Here is an 18,100-nt window from a genome sequence, read left to right on the forward strand (position 1 = left end):
AAAGGAAAAGGAAAAGGAAGGAAGGAGAAAAAAAGAAAAAATAATTGCACACTATCTTAATCTATATAACGCTTCAAATTTTGCAAAACTAATCCACTGCTAGCCAAAGATCAGGAGTAAATCAGACCAAAAAAAAATGTATTCAGCAAAACTAAAAATTGTTTGCTAAGTATTTTTATTTCGGAAGGAAATAAAGACCAATAACTGTGCCAGAAACTTTATAGACATTATTTCACTCTAATACGCCTAGGAAACAGACTTTCTTATCCTAGTTTATAAACAAATAAAAACAGGTTTAATGAATTTAACGTAACTTGCCCAAGATCACAAATCTGAGCAGATGCAGAGTCAGGGACTCACTTAAATAAAAGCATGTTATTTTCTTGAGGTTAAAGCAGAAGATATTTGCTAAGTGACTTACTAACTTATTTACAGTTAGAATCCTTACCTAGGGCAGTAGAAAAAAGTTTTAAGAACAGTTTAAACAGAAGGATTTACCACTTCATTACAAAAAAATTAATTCCTCTCCATCTATTTGAATCTAAAATTCATACTAGGTATGCACATAAACAAATGCCATATATACATGGATTTTATAAGATTTATAGCATAATCAAACAACTTACCTTTGGTGCATGCACACAGCCTGTCTGTGCCAGAGCAGTAAATCACAGAAACAAATGTGTCCTGTTCCTCAGTGCCCTCCTTTTTGGGAGGCTCCACTTTGGCCAAAATTTCAAAGTTCGAAAGATCTAGTATTTTTACATATCCTCCCTGAGTAGTTATTACCAGGTGTCCAAGAGTAGAAATGTCAGACGTTTTTTCTCTCTCAAAACCATTCTTTGAGGTTAACTGCATGTCCTCAATAGGTTCCTCACAGTCATCCTCTCGATTATCCAATATATCTGGTGGAAGCAAAATGAGTGAGGTAATTGTGTCCTGGGGATCTTTGATATGTTGTATTTTTATTGGTTCCTCTTCTAAAGTCACTATCCGAGTGGCATAATTCATTTTATAAAGTACTAAATATCCACCACTAACATTCCTCTGCTCAGGCTGAATTATCAAAGGAGTCTGTACATCTGCTGGTGATTCATGTTGGATTACACTAATATTTGCACCATTCACTACAGCAAGATTTGATTCCAGCTCACCTTTCCGTCTATTACATAGTGCAGAGTTTAATTTATTTAAATTATTCAAGGCCTCTACTTGATTTATTGCACTCAAGGATTCAACAGGGCATGTCCGCAGTCCTACCAACAAATGAATTCCGTCAGCACAAGGAGTTATTGAGTCTATACAAAGATTCTCCTCCTCTGCAAACTTTGGCAGCCTCAAGCACTGAACCAAAGTCCCAGGCTTGGGAAACACAGAGTTCCACTTCTCAGAATCCGGAGAGGTAAGGTTGGCTGCTGCATCTGCAAATTGCTGAATGTAAGTCACAGGAGGATCCTGCAATAACAACTGCTCCTGACTATCCAGCTCCATTTCAATAATCTGTGGAACAGTAAAACCATCATCATGCAAACTTTTACTCATAATATTGTTCATCTGTGAAAAGATCTTTCCTGCTTTCTCATCAGATTCCTTGATGCTATAAAGAAGCAAAACCGGTAAAGTCCTCCTCACCAGAGGAGAATTTAGTTCTGAATTAGTGCAGGATTCATTGTCAGTTGACCCTTGTTCTGATATACTTTCACCCTGAGTTCTGCTCAAACCATCCAGTGACCTGTGAGAATTACTACTAATGGGTGAGGTAGCAGGAGATTTATATGTTAATAAACCTCCAGCTAATAAACACGGAAAAGGAATGTTGTGCTGTTCCTGATGCTTTTCCTTTGTCTTTTCACTCTTAGAGTTTGTTAAACAAGGATTTGCCCCAAGTTCTTCAAGATCCTTAACAGTATCTTCAAGCACATTTGCAACAATCTCCCACTGAAGTTTTTCTGGCTGTTGCAGAATGCTGAGTGCTGTTATATCAAGGCTTACTTCCATGGCTTCCTTCTGTGATGTATGCCCTTCAAAAAGGAACAATGTTCATTAGACATAGCCTTGTAAAGATAAATAAAAATCAGTGGTTTAAAGTTTTCATTAAATTTTTCTACTCATCCAGTCAGTACATTATGACTAGATAAAGAAAACTATATATATATGTTTTTTTTTTTTTTTTGAGACAGATTCTTGCTCTGTCACCCAGGCTGGAGTGCAGTGGTGCAATTTCGGCTTATCACAACCTCCGCATTCCACGTTCAAGCAATTCTAGTGCCTCAGCCCCTCCCAAGTAGCTGGGATTACAGGCGCACACCACCACGCCTGGCTAATTTTTGTATTTTTAGTAGAGACAGGGTTTCACCATGTTGTCCAGGATGGTCTCCAACTCCTGACCTCAGGTGATCCATCCACCTCAGCCTCCCAATGTGCTGGGATTATAGGCGCGAGCCACCGCACCCGGCCTAAAAAAATTTAAAGTGCAGTCAGCCCTCCATATTCACAGGTTCTACATCCACGGATTCAACTAACTGCGGATGGAAAACATTATTTATTTATTTATTTGGAGATGGAGTTTTGCTCTTGTTGCCTAGGCTATAGTGCAATGGCATGATCTCGGTTGACCAAAATCTCCACCTCCCAGGTTCAAGCAATTCTCCTGCCTCAGCCTCCCAAGTAGCTGCATCTACATACACAGCTAATTTTGTATTTTTAGTAGAGACGTGGTTTCTCCATATTGGCCAGGCTGGCCTCGAACCTCCCGACCTCAGGTGATCCGCCCGGCTCAGGCTCCCAAAGTGCTGGGATTACAGGAATGAGCCACCGCGCCCAGCCAGAAAACATTTTTTTAAAAAAAATGGATGGTTGCATCTCTACTAAACATGTACAAACTTTTTTGTCATTAAACAATAAAGACTTTTTACTCAATATTACATTGTATTAGATATTATAAGTAATCTAGAGATCATTTAAAGTAACAGGAAAATGTAGATGTGCATAGGTTATAAGCAAAACTATACCATTTTATACAACGGACTTGAGCATACCTGGATTTTGATATCTAGAGAGGATCCTGGAACCAATCCCCCATAGATACCAGGCTATTTTTTTTTGTTTCTTTTTTTTTTTTTTTAAACATACTCAAATCTAAGATGAACTTCCTTAGAAAAACCATAAAAGTATTCACGGGACTCAAAATTATTTTCAACTTAGGCCAGGCACAGTGGCTCACACTTGTAATCCTAGCACTTTGGTAGGTTGAGGTGGGCAGATTACCTGAGCTCAGGAGTTTAAAGTGTGAAAAATCAAACAGGCATAGATGAAAAGAACAAAGGTAGAAAAAGGATAAGAAAATTGACCAAATATGAGTATTATAATTGCAAAAACATGTACTGAGATCCTTAGACCCAGGGAAAATAACAAAACTACAGCACACAAAGGAAAGGTTCTAATGAGAATCAAAAAAACTTACAACAGCAAACACTTTACAAAGGAAAAACAGAAGCCCACACTTGAAGTAACTTAACAAGACCAAGGAGTTATTTTTTGAAAGAGTTCAAAAACTTGGCTGGGTGCAGTGGCTCACACCTGTAATCCCAGAACTTTGGGAGGCTGAGGCAGGCGGATCACCTGAGGTCAGCAGTTCGAGACCAGTCTGGCCACAGAGCGAAACTCCGTCTCAAAAAAAACAAAAGAGCCAGTCTGGCTGGACGCGGTGGCTCACGCCTATAATCCCAGCACTTTGGGAGGCCGAGGCGGGCAGATCACCTGAGGTCAGGAGTTCAAGACCAGCCTGGCCAACATGGTGAAACCCTGTCTCTACTAAAAATACAAAACTTAGCCAGGTGTGGTGGCAGGCACCTATAACCCCAGCTACTTGGGGGACTGAGGCAGAAGAATCCCTTGAACCCAGGAGGTAGAGGTTGCAGTGAGCTGAGATTGTACCACTGCACTCCAGCCTGGGTGACAGAGCAAGACTCTGTCAAAAAAAAAAAAAAAATGACAGAAAGACAGAAAGAGAGAAAGAAAGGAAGAGTAGTAGTTTTTGCAGAAGGACAATAAAATGGGAAAAGAGCATTAGCTTCCTTAGTCTACTCTTTTAAAAAAAAAAAAATTAACTTTTCTAGAATGAATTACACATTTACACATTTTTAAGGGCATTTTCCTGCCTTATTTGGTGATTTTTTTGTTCATTGCTAAGAACTGCTTCAAAAGACTGCTGAGGATTAATCCAAAATTGTCCAGTGTTCCATTTAGTGCCTTTCAAAAAAATTTGATGACAAATTAGAATTTAAAGAATATTTACTACCAAATGTTAACTATAATTTTTGTGAACTGTACTACACAAAACCATCCCTCTTCTAAAAAGATTTAAGTTATATATGTCTGTAGTACACAGCATCTGACATTAAACAATAGCCACAAGTTAATAACAGTCATTTTTTTAAAATACTGGCTACTTCCCAGGCACTGCGCTTTATATGCACTTACCTTATCTAATTCTTTTTTTTTTTTTTTTGAGAGGGAGTTTCTCTCTTATTGCCCAGGGTGGAATGCAATGGCGATCTCAGCTCACTACAATCTCTGCCTCCCCGGTTCAAGCGATTCTCCTGCCTCAGCCTCCTGAGTAGCTGAGATAGGTATATGCCACCACACCCAGCTAACTGTTTTTTTATTTTTAGTAAAGACAGGGTTTCACCATGTTGGCCAGGCTGGTCTCGAACTCCTGACCTCAGGTGATCCACCCGCAGTGGCTTCCCAAAGTGCTGGGATTACCAACATGAGCCACCAAGCCTGGCCTAATTCTTAAAACTCTAACAGACTTTAATACTGCTATGCCATATAGCAGAAGTGCAATCAGACTATATTAAGTAGAAGAGTTAGGATTTAAATTGACATAGTAAAACTATTTTGAAGCATATTATTAGCTTTTCCTACAAAATAACATTAAAATACGAAGTATATTATTTTGTCCTAATATTTTATAAGCTAGTAAGGCATTTTACTTGATATTTTAATGTCTATAATTTCATACAATAAAATGTAGTTCTGTATTCACCTATATGAATAAAGAGCTTTAAACACTACTTTTAGTTAACAGAATACATTATACAAATAAAAAGATTTAATTACTTGACATGTGACAAAAATTTAATGTAACTATCCACTTTAATTCCTTTGGCTCAAATAGGTACCATTTAAACTTTAAATACGGAACACTATGTACATACTACTAACTTGAGATCTCTGACACACAATATTTCAGTCTTCTGTGTATACTAGCAAAAATTTAGAGTTAGCATTAAGTAAGAAATTCAGAATTAAGTGGTAGTTAGCTGTATATACAACTGTGTAAAGAATTTTTTAAATACATTATCTAATACTTTTTACATACCTGTCACAGAATCTGATCTGGAATGCTCTTCACTGTCTGAATCCTCCAGTAAATCATCACTTAAATCAAAAGACAAAGTAAACAATTTGAATTTCCAAAAAAGTATACATCATATGAGCAAGCAAAGAAAAAAGAACAGTTGTTTTTTGGGTTTTTTTGAGACAAGGTCTCACTCTGTCACCCAGGCTGGAGTACAGTGGCAGGAACACAGCTCACTGCAGCCCTGACCTCCTCCTGGCCTCAAGCAATCCTTCCGCCTCAGCCTCCCATGTAAGTGGGACCATAGGCACACGCTACTATGCCCAGCTACTTTTTTTTGAATTTTTGCAGAGATGGGGTCTCACCATATTGCCCAGGCTGGTCTTGAACCTTTGGGCTCAAGCAATCTTCCCACCTTTACCTCTCAAAGTGCTGGGCTTACAGGCATGAGCCACTATGCCTGGCCTGAAAGTACAGCGTTAAAATCACTACTACATATCTCAAACATAAAAAACAATTAAAATTGGCTTAAATGAGATATAAAGAGTAGTTTGATAACATAACTGATTAACACCACTGACAAAAATCTTCTTAAATCATTAAATGTCTAACTGAAATAGGGTGTGCAAACCTCTAAGAATCTATAATAACATCTGTAGGAATTTGAAGACTACTGTGTGACTAAGGACAGCTTGGGCAAACAAAAATATAAAAGACAGCAGCAGCTAATAAAATCAAGCACCAGCTTGCAGTAGTAAAACGTTAAGAACTATTCTATTACTGAATTCAGGACAGCCTAAAACCAAACATAATAGTTGTATAAGCACGTGTGTATGTTTGTGTACTCACATGTACATAAAATTTTATTTTTGTTTTGTATTTTGTTTTGGAGAGACTAAGAACTCCTTTACATACAGAAGACAGGGGGTTGTCAGGACAAGACAAAGTCTTGTCTCGATCTCCTGACCTTGTGATCCACCCACCTCAGCCTCTCAAAGTGCTGGGATTACAGGTATAAGTCACCGCGCCTGGCCTACAATGTTATTTTATACATAATATAAATTGGCATTCTGCATTGAAAATGCTTAAGGATATTACTGCACTCCAAGGCAATATTTGAAATATTTTGGGGCAGCTAAGTGGAAATTCACTTATATATTTTTGAAAAAGTTTCTCTGTTTTAGTTTTTTCAGGTGATAATAGTCACCCATAAACCAATTTAGTGCTACAATTTACAAAAGCAAAAAATGTAAAAAAGTTTAAAATCAGCTGCTAATTCATTAGTCTCACTGGCTGGTTTCAGAGAAATAGGGTAAGTGTAAAAACGAATCCAAAGAATAAATACTAATAATTTGGAATTATCAAAAATGAAGAAGTCCAAACCAAGAAAATACAATAAGTTTTAAGTATAGAATGGCTGTTATATTAAGAAAAATAAATAACCCAATATTAACCTGTTGTACTAAGATGAACAATTAAAATTAAGTAGTAGTATGTTTTAAAGGAATTCAGGTGTCTTGATATTTCAAAGAGGGCTGCCAGATAAAAGCCTTAAATTAGCAAAGAATGTTTTATTCTGAAAGTTTTCAAAAATACAATCAGGGAACAGGAACAGTGACTCACACCTGTAATCCCAGCACTTTGGGAGGGCAAGGAGGGAGGACTGCTTGAGCCCAGGAATTCGAGACCAGCCTGAGCAACATAGTGAGACCCCATCTCCACAAAAAAAATTTAAAAATTAGCTGGGCATGGTGGCACATGTCTTTAGTCCCGGCTACTTATAAGGCTGAGGTAGAAGGATGACTTGAGCCCCGGAGGTAAAGCCCAGGTGACAGAGCAAGACCTTGTTTCAAGAAAAAAAAAAATGTAAAATCACATTCTTTTGAAATATTTTGTGACAAAAATATTCTCAAACTACTACATCACAACTTATATGGCTAAGGCCAGGCGCAGCAGCTCACATCTATAATCCCAGCACTTTGGGAGGATGAAGCAGGCAGATCACGTGAGGCCAGGAGTTTGAGACCAGCCTGGCCAACATGGTGAAATCCGTCTCCACTAAAAATACAAAATTTACCCAGGCATGGTGGCGCGGGCCACTCCCAGCTACTCGGGAGACTGAGGTATGAGAATTGAACGTGGGAGGCAGAGACTGCAGTGAACCAGGATCGCACCACTGCACTCCAGAATGGGCGACAGAGTGAGACTCCCTCAAAAAAAAAAAAAGAAAAAAAATTATATGAACAAAATAACTAAATTGTACACTTACATGAATTTTATGGTTTGAAAATTACACTTCAGACGGCCGGGCGCGGTGGCTCAAGCCTGTAATCCCAGCACTTTGGGAGGCCGAGACGGGCGGATCACGAGGTCAGGAGATCGAGACCATCCTGGCTAACACGGTGAAACCCCGTCTCTACTAAAAAATACAAAAATCTAGCCGGGCGAGGTGGCGGGCGCCTGTAGTCCCAGCTGCTCGGGAGGCTGAGGCAGGAGAATGGCGTAAACCCGGGAGGCGGAGCTTGCAGTGAGCTGAGATCCGGCCACTGCAGTCCAGCCTGGGCAACAGAGCAAGACTCCGTCTCAAAAAAAAAAAAAAAAAAAAAAAAAAGAAAATTACACTTCAATAAAACTTTTTTAAAAATCACATGCGGCTGGGCACGGCGGCTCACGCCTGTAATCCCAGCACTTTGGGAGGCCCAGGTGGGTGGCTCACCTGAGGTCCAGAGTTTGAGAACAGCCTGGCCAACATGGAGAAACCCTGTCTCTACTAAAAATACAAAAAATTAGCCAGGAGTAGTGGCAGGCACCTGTAGTCCCAGCTACTCATGAGGCTAAGGCAGAAGAATCGTTTGAACCCGGGAGGCAGAGGTCGCGGTGAGCCGAGATCGTACCACTGCACTCTAACCTGGGTGACAGGGTGAGGCTCTGTCTCAAAAAAAACAAAAAAAAAAAAACAAAAAAAAAAACAAAAATCATGCATTTTAAAAAGAAACTAGAATACATATAAACGTTACTATAATTCCATAGTGTGATTATGACTACTCTGTATTTCATCAATTTCCATTCCTGCATTTTCCCATTTTCCTGCAATAAGCATGCACTATTTATGTAATAGGCACTGTATTTACTAAAGCCTTCTACATTTTGCAAAACTTTTTACAAAGCAATACACATGCAAAATAAATATTACAGTTAAAGTAAAAATGTTTAGTTAAGATTATATGTGTTTCTGAAAACTAGACATACTAGTAAGGGTACCTTGGTTTATAGCAATCCCATAAACAATTTTATTTACATTCAAGAAATTTTTACCAATCTGACCTGATATACAAATGACAAGTGAATCATCTAGAAAAAAATCTTAATTCATTAAAATTAAATGTATTACCAAATCTTCTTCCTTAATTCAGAAAAAAAATATGGTCTTCTAAGAAAAAATGGTCAAAAACAATTCCTCATTCCTTCAATGTAAACAACAAATAAAAATAAATTTTACAAAAACGATTCTAAGCAAGCTATATTGCTAATTACTTTAAACTTCTTGGATAAGCTTAGATTTTTTTCCAATTAATGTATTATTCTTCAAGCTAATGAAACCCACATAGTATATTTTATAACCAAATACATTGGATCTTGTGCCACATAAAGTCAGAGGTAGTATGGCTCATTATATTCACTATCAATTCCAACAGCACTGCTCCTACTTCTTGGGGAGGGGAAGTGCAGAGAGGGGGTGTAAGGTTAGGGATGAAGTTTCACCTCTTCAGCTTCCTCCTACCACATTAACTTAATGTTTTTGTATGATTTGTTTGAGACTTTCTTCAGAGAAAACCGACCTTCGACCCTAGATTACACATTTCTTAAAAGCAAGTAGAGATTACCTCAACTCAAGCACGTTACCCCATATAATGTTGAGGAGTATTTCCACTAGTAATACAGAATACATGTTTATCTAAAATGCACATTTTACCTGGGAGGCTGTGACTATATGTGTGTGGGTATATGTAATCCTAGAAGTATATTTTGATTCAATTTTTAATCCCCAAATTACAAAACCTCAAGACAAAGTTCAAAGTAAGTGCCTAGAAGGACATATAGATTTCATTATCTTCTATTACTTTTCCACTAACTTCTAAGAAATCAGAGAAATCAGGCATGCTTAATATCTAGTCCTATTGGCAAAATATGGTCAGAAACTCAAGACAACAGTTAAGCTGCTTTCCCATTAAGCTTTCACAGAGATTTATATTAATAGAACAACCACAAGGCTTTATTCAATGTTATTACCAAGAGGAACTAGATAGAAGTAATACATATATTGTAAATTTTCCACTAATTCCTTTAATGAAATAACTTCCATTAATAAAATTTTACATTACTCCTTAATGAAAGTACATCCCACCAAAGGGGTTGTGAAGTAAAATGATAAATCACTGACTATAGAGTAATACCCATCACATATCAGTAACACAAGGAGCCCCTGGAAGTCAGATATTCTCGGTCTATCAAGACATCTGATCACAGTTAAATAGCTCCATTTCACATGGCTGCCTACAGAATCTTTTTTCCTCCCACCTACAGAATCTTACTAGCCCAGTTCAGTCAAAACCGTAGTGGTTCTTAGGAAACAAGTGAGTGAAGGAGGGTGATACTTAGACTCTCCCACCCCACCTACATCAGATGCAGCACAAAAATCAGGAATCTCTCAGAGAAGTTGAGTGAAGGAGAATCCAGAACAGCAATTTTACCAAAATATTTCTCTAGCAATAATTATGGTACCTCAACTCACTGCTGACTACTGGTACACTGTTTTAAACAATTAGAGCTTCTTACTTCACCTCAGGTTATTCCATTATTATTATTCATTAGCACTGCCATAATTTGAGGTGCTAATGAAAAAAGGGAAACTGAAATCATCTAGTTCAACTGCTCTATGAAAAAGATTTAGTAGAAGGTGAAACTACAGTATAATTTCATTTCATTATTTAGACTTTCAATGTGACTTTTCATCATCTATTGTTCAATGTGGCAATTATTTCCAATTGACATAGATTGTGATAGAATGTTAAGTATATTTTATAAACTATGCTGTTTCTGAAGATTTTTCTTCAAGAATCACAGATTTCAGATTTCCAACCAAACATTTACTCTCTGATCTCTTAACTGCATAACTTTTTTACCCTCCTCTTTAATTATTAGAACTATGAGAATATAAAATTTAGGAAAACATGTTAACATCTATTAAATACTACTAAAACAAACTCACATACCTATCTCCTTCCAATTTTGGTATATCTGAGCAACTAGAGGAGTCCTCCAGCCACGCCAAAGTTGGTCTCCTTGAATCAACTCCTGAGCTTGGGTCTCCTGACAGAATAAGCTGTTGTACAATTGCTGGATCATAGGCATTAATTTCAAACTTTAAGTGCACCTAAACAAATGAAAAGCCTAAGTTTACAACTGATTTTTTTTTCAGTTACTAATTTGTTACTTCAAAATTCAAACATACCTTCATAAGTTTGGAAACATCCCATATGCAGATCTTCCCTCGTTTAGTTGCAGCAGCTAGAAAATGAGGGCAGCTCCCCGACCCAAAGCAAGATATTCTGTCAGTTCCATCCGTACAAGGAAACTGTGCAGGACTTGTTGCAAGAGTGACTGACAATGGCACATTCTGTGTGTGCTCACCTTTCACAAATGGGCAGTTTGGGGAATGTCTTTCGTGTTCAGACCTTTACACAGATTAAGAAAGGAGAAGTTTACTAAAAATAAAGCAATTCAGTTTGTACATTAAAACAGAACTCCAGGATCATCATCTTTTTTTTATCTGAACTTAAACTATTCATCATTAAAGACTTAATATAACCAAATCATTCCATATTATGAAGATCACTCTAACATGTTCAACCATTTATAATATTCACACATTCAATATTCCAAACATTTAACAATAGCAGCTATTCACTTTAACTGATTATAAAGTCAATCTCAGACAAAACTGAGAAACTAATGCTATAGTGTAAGTAATGCTATATTACATACTACAAAATTGTTTAAACTCTTGTTATTTCCTCGCACTGGTTTCCTACAGCTTTGAATGATTAACTACTAGGTTTCACTTTAAAATTCTCCATATCTATCAGGGGCCACAACTATAAATAATATACAGTTGAAACTCAATAAATGCCACTCATAACACAAAAAGTTATTTTACTAAATATTTTACTACATTATTTTACTAAAAAGTTTTTTAGTAAAGATCTGAAAGCAGAAAGATCTCCAGTATGAATAAAATAATATAAATTAAGAACACAAATATACCTTATGTATTCACTATACGATCAAATCAGACAAATAACTTTTAAATAAAATGTATTTCCTAAGAGCCTTAGGAATGTAAAGTTAATAATGTAAAGTTAATAAATTATACACTACTTCTTTCAAATAAATGCTTACTGAACAAAAAGAAACATTAAATTAAAAACGTAACAAGTTTAAGAAATATAAAACACAGGCTGGGCACAGCGGCTCAACCTGTAATCCCAGCACTTCGGGGGGCTAAAGTAGTTGGATCCTTGAGGCCAGGAGATTGAGACCAGCCTAGGCAACATAGTGAGACCTCATTGCTACAAAAAATAAAAATAAAAATAATTAGGTGGGTGTGATAGCATGTGCCTGTAGTCCCAGCTACTCAGGAGACTCAGGTAGGAGGATCCCTTGAGCCTGGGAGTTCAAGGCTGCAGTGAGCTACGATCCTGCCACTGCACTCCAGCCTGAGCGACAGAGCAAGACCCTGTCTCTAAAAAATAAAAAATTTAAAAATTTAAATTAAAATATTAAATAAAATACTAGGACCTCAGATCAAGACTGGTATAATGACTCAAATATTGTAAGCAGGATCAACTTAGCACCTATCTGCTCAACTTTATGCTTCCTTTATATTTCTTTCTGGTTACTCCTTATTTTTATTTCTATTAGCTATAATTATAAGGCATTAGAAACGTCAGGATCCTGCTACCAAAACAAGAACCCATGAGCCAGGCATGATGGTAAAGCACACAGTTCCAGTCAGTCAGGAGGCTGAGGCAGGAGGACTGCTGAAGCCCAAGAATATAAGGCTGCAGTAAGCTGTGATCACACCTGTATATAGCCAATGCACTTCAGCCTGGACAATATATCAAGACTTCGTATCTAAAAAACAAAATAGGCTGGGTGTGGTGGCTCACGTCTGTAATCCCACCACTTTGGGAGGCCGAGGTAGGTGCATCACTTGGGGTCTGTAGTTCCAGACCAGCCTGGCCAACATGGGGAAACCCCATCGCTACTAAAAATACATATATTAGCTGGGCATGGTGGCGCACACCTGTAGTCCCAGCTACTTGGGAAACTGAGACACGAGACTCTCTTGAACCTGGGAGGCAGGGGTTGCAGTGAACCGAGATCACGCCACCGCACTCCAGTCTGGGCGACAAAGTAAGACTGCGTCTCAAAAAAAAAAAATAAATAAATAATAAAATAAAATTTAAAAAATAAATGTTTCTTAAAATTGTTTTTAACTCATTGTTTTATTTCCATGTCAAAGAAAGAACTTTACACATAAAACATGCTACTCCTTACAATCTATGTATTTCTTTTTACCATGTACCTACAACTTATACATATAAATCCATATATAGGCCGGGCGCGGTGGCTCAAGCCTGTAATCCCAGCACTTTGGGAGGCCGAGACGGGCGGATCACGAGGTCAGGAGATCGAGACCATCCTGGCTAACACGGTGAAACCCCGTCTCTACTAAAAAATACAAAAAACTAGCCGGGCGAGGTGGCGGGCGCCTGTAGTCCCAGCTACTCGGGAGGCTGAGGCAGGAGAATGGCGTAAACCCGGGAGGCGGAGCTTGCAGTGAGCCGAGATCGCGCCACTGCACTCCAGCCTGGGTGACAGAGCCAGACTCCGTCTCAAAAATAAAGAAATAAATAAATAAATAAATAAATCCATATATAAATCCTGGGCAATTTTTAATATGCAAATGTCTTTCCTAATCCTTTTACAGTGCATCTCCAAGCAAATGACATTTGGGCCAGGTTCCCTCCTAGCTAAATCTAGCGTACTTTACCACTTTCCATCTCTCTCTTTTTCCTGAGTTTTAACTTTTTCAATAAAATTTTATTTATACAAGTTACACACGGCTATATAAAATAAAGCTAAAGACCCATATCAATTTTAAAATCTAATCCCAGTAATTTCCAATCCCACCTCCAGGAAACCATCATTACAAATTTAAGTGATACATTTCTAAAATATTTTTTATAAGTTTACATACATAAATGTACATATAGAAAATATATGATGTGGAAGTACATGTGAAAAAATTTTTAAATAAAATACAGGGTTTTAAATTGTTAAACAATTGGTGTCATTGTACATGACATATATATTTTATCATGTATTCAATCACCAATCATTCTATTAATACAAAAGATTTCTTGATACAATAACATATCTGAAAGTTACTGAGAGTGATTAACAGAGATCTTACTGTTCATTCCCCTTAACTGTTGGACCACAGTCTATTATATGAATATACCACATTCTACTGGGCTATTCCCCTCCTGATGGGCATTTAAAAGGATTCGATTTTTAACTGCAGTGACCATCCACTTTATGCTTCTGTGCATACAAGAGCAATTAACTCCCTAGGATAGGTAAATAGAAGCGGAAATGCTAGTTACTAGGGTATGGTCCATTTTTGTGTGTTTTTAACTTCAACCTCCCTCCAAAGGAACTCTATCTAAACTCGCAGTCAAAATATGACTCCCATTCGCCCTTTCAAATTTTTCCTTTCCCCCTTACCATTCAGAAGGTACCTAGGCTCCCCAGCCTCCATTAATCCTCTTTCCTCCTACCCATTTGGAGGACTTGCCCCAGGCCTTCAGAGACCCCATCAACTTCTTAAGTGTTTGAGGAATCCCAAATGCTGGTGCAAAGAAGAGGTAGAATCCCTGAATCCCTGGCCATGTCAAGAAAACATGGGTTTTGAACAGCCCAAGTTGGAAATTTTAATCAACTTTCCATAGAAAATATTTACAAAGAAGATAACATTTGATAATATTGTACAATTTTTCAGGTATAGGTTAAATAACTTTTTGAGGATTGGCATAGGGACCTAAAATATATATATATATTAAAATGGTTTCTATATATATATATATAAAGATGGATTCTATGCGGAAAGACAACTCCAAACAGAAACTCAACTTAAATTGAAAACTGTTCATACAGTAGGTCCCCCTCTCATCCACAGCATCACTCTTTTTTTTTTTTTTTTTTGAGATGGAGTTTCACTCTTGTCGCCCAAGCTGGAGTGCAATGGTACAATCTCGGCTCACTGCAACCTCCACCTCCCCAGTTCAAGCGATTCTCCTGCCTCACCCTCCCTAGTAGCTGGGATTACAGGTGTGTGCCACCACACCCAGATAATTTATTGTATTTTTAGTAGACAGGGTTTCACCACATTAGCCAGGCTGGTCTTGAACTCTTGACGACCTCAGGTGATCCACGCGCCTCGGCCTCCCAAAGTGCTGGGATTATAGATGTGAGCCACCATGCCTGGCCCACAGCTTCACTCTCTATGGTTTCAGTTACTCATGGTCAACCATGGTCCCAAAATAGATGAGTACAGTACAATAAGATATTTTGAGAGAGAGAAACACAGACTGACCACAGTCACAAAATTATTACAGTATATTGTTAAAATTGTTCAACGTTAGGACGGGCACAGTGGCTTACACCTGTAATCCCAGCACTTCGGGAGGCCAAGGCGGGCAATCACCGGAGTTCAGGAGTTGGAGACCAACCTGGCAAACATGGCGAAACCCCATCTCTACTAAAAATAGAAAAATTAGATGGGCGTGGTGGCACACGCCTGTAATCCCAGCTACTCAGGAGGCTGAGGCAGGAGAATTGCCTGAACCCGGGAGGTAGAGGTTGCAGTGAGCCAAGATCGTACCACTACACTCCAGTCTGGACAACAGAGCAAGACTCCATCTGAAGGAAAAAAAATCGTTCAATTTTATTAGTTATTGTTATTAATCTCTTTCTGTGCTTAATTTATGAATTATACTTTATCATAGGTTACGGATGAATAGGGAAAAAATATAGTATGTATATGGTTCAGTACTATCTGCTGTTTCAGGTATCCAATGGGTACTGGAATGTATGCCCTGCGAACAAGTGGGACTACTGTATTCAACTCTCTGCCTGCAGATAGATACAACTTAAATTTTTCATACAGTATTTTCCAATCTGAACTCCACAGGTACACTGCAATATGTTTTAGCAAGTCTGCCCCAGGCACATCAGCTGATTTAACATTCAGAGACTTCAAACTAATTTTAATACAAAGCAAGCAACATATCCTGAAACCAAAACCTGGTTCTGTCACTTACTAGCCATATGCCCCTTCAGCAAATTTTATTCTCTTCATTTTAAAATGGGATAGTAACTCCTATCTCATAGAGTAACTATAAAGGTTAAACTGGAGAATACTCATAGTTCCCTCCTATAAAATGGAGACTACAATAGTACCTACTTCACAGGGAAATATGAGAATTAAATGATTTAAAAATATATAAAGTATTCAGAATGGTACCTAGTATACCATCTTATATAAAATTTGCTCTAACAATGTACTGTTATTTCTATTAATAAGAGCTCAGAATAGTTATTTGTGAAAATGAAGTTTCAATACATGATCTCTAATGTTAAACCAGGTTCTAAAATTTCATGCACTAAAATTCAGAGACATCAAAGACTCCCTAAAATTCCTTCAAAATTAGAAATGTATACTATAAGGCTCTCTTCATGGATTCCCTATTGACAACCTGCTCTCAAAAGACCAAGATTCAACTGCTAAAGCTCATGCTGGGGTTCACTTTACCATAGCTTTCTGGTTTTCAGTTAGAGTGTGGTTCTATTGTTTGGTACTTCCCTCCTGTACAAATTTTAGAAAGTCAAACTTAACAGACACTGTATGCCAAGTGGTGTGACACAGTATAGACAGGGCTATCTCATTCTCAGGACAATGACAAAAATATAGGTGGCAAAAGGCAAAAAATTATAAGCAGAAAAGTAAAATTTAGAAGCATATTTACATGACTGACTTAGCCTATTATGTCCAGAAACATCAAGACTCACCAAGGTTCATCAGTAGGTTCCCAACAAACGAGGCATACACTACAAGTAAAACACATGGCTCTATCATCTCCAGATGAGGCAGGCTGCAAAATTACAAAGAAAAGAGACAGAAAGGGTAAATCATTATTAAAATAGCTTTATAATAAAAGTTATTTTTAAAAGTTCATAATTTTAAGTAAAATTCTATACTGAAAATGAGAAAATTAGCCTATAATATTAGGTCCAACAATACACTGAAACCTCCAAATATTTAATTGCCTGTATTATTTGAAAATTCAGAAAATGACCACTAAATCAAAGAGAGGTACACATATATGCAATCCCTGATCTAGTACTTTTCTAATTGCTATAATAAAGTATCTGAAATATTAAGTATAAAAGAAAGATTCTGGCTGGTTTACACTATTTATTGTGGTTGCTGTTGTTGTTGTTGTTGTTGTTCTTAAGACTGCGTCTTGCTCTGTCACCCAGGCTGGAGGGCAGTGGCGCGATCTCGGCTCACTGCAAGCTCCGCCTCCCGGGGTTCAAACGATTTCCTGCCTCAGCCTCCCAAGTGGCTGGGACTACAAGCGCCTGCCACCACACCCGGCTAATTTTTTCATATTTTTAGTAGAGACGGGGTTTCACCATGTTAGCCAGGATGGTCTCGATCTCCCGACTCTGTGATCCAACCCCCTCAGCCTCCCAAAGTGCTGGAATTACAGGCCTGAGCCACCGCGCCTGGCCTCTTGTTGTTGTTTGTTAGAGACAGAGTATCTTTAAAACTGTCTCTTTTAAAGAAACAGAGTCTTAGGCTGGAGTGCAATGGCACAATCATAGCTCACTACAGCCCTGAACTGAACTCCTGGACACAAGTGATCCTCCAACCTCAGCCTCCCAAGCAGCTGGAACTACAGAAGTGTTCCAAAACACCCAGCTAATTCTGTTATTTTTTTTGTAGAGACACGGTCTCCCTAAAGTATCCAGGCTGGTCTCAAATTCCTGGGCTTAAGCGATCCTCCTGCCTTGGCCTCCCTAAGTGCTGGGATTACAACTGTAAGCCACTGCACCAGCCAATGGGCTTATTATTAAATACTAAATCCCATACAACTATACAAGAAGGGCAAGTAAAAAGGGAAAGCAAAGTAGTCAATCTAATTCACATAATATGGAATCTAATTCACATAACATGGGGACAAAATGCTATACATATTTCAATCCAAGGGCCAGGTACAACTTACATATATATACACACACATATATATGTATGTATATATATTTTCAAAACCTGAACTGAAATATACCTAAAAACTAATATGAATATTTCTGAACATTTACTTTATAGACGCAAATTTATTATACATTTTAGAAGATTACAAATAATCAGCTCCTAACATTTCCTAGAATCAGAGGATTCTAGGAAACCCATTATTGGACCTCTCTGCAAAGATAGAATATAATGAACAATAACTCACCAGAAAAAAAAAATCAAGGCATCACTTAACAGAGACTCTTAGAAAATTACACCAAATTAAAAGAAAGATGACAAGTTGCTAGAAA

General features: G+C 37.9%; 1 protein-coding gene across 34 annotated transcripts in view; it reads right to left on the reverse strand.

Moving 5' to 3' along the window:
• BIRC6 (baculoviral IAP repeat containing 6) overlaps positions 1 to 18,100 on the reverse strand; it is a 256,711-nt gene that overhangs the window by 200,613 nt on the left and 37,998 nt on the right. For all 34 annotated transcript variants that reach the window (XR_012422503.1, XR_012422504.1, XM_074012019.1 and 31 more), the window contains 5 exons: positions 16,562 to 16,644; positions 10,878 to 11,100; positions 10,639 to 10,799; positions 5,387 to 5,445; positions 627 to 2,021 (listed from right to left, as the gene is read on the reverse strand). Coding sequence is in view for 32 of the 34 variants with exons in the window: in XM_074012019.1 (XP_073868120.1) it covers positions 627 to 2,021; positions 5,387 to 5,445; positions 10,639 to 10,799; positions 10,878 to 11,100; positions 16,562 to 16,644 (1,921 nt within the window). In the remaining 2 variants the exon portion in view is untranslated. The remainder of the gene's footprint in view (positions 1 to 626; positions 2,022 to 5,386; positions 5,446 to 10,638; positions 10,800 to 10,877; positions 11,101 to 16,561; positions 16,645 to 18,100) is intronic.

This window comes from Macaca fascicularis, chromosome 13 (genome assembly GCF_037993035.2).
Source record: "Macaca fascicularis isolate 582-1 chromosome 13, T2T-MFA8v1.1".
In the NCBI taxonomy this organism is placed as follows: domain Eukaryota; kingdom Metazoa; phylum Chordata; class Mammalia; order Primates; family Cercopithecidae; genus Macaca; species Macaca fascicularis.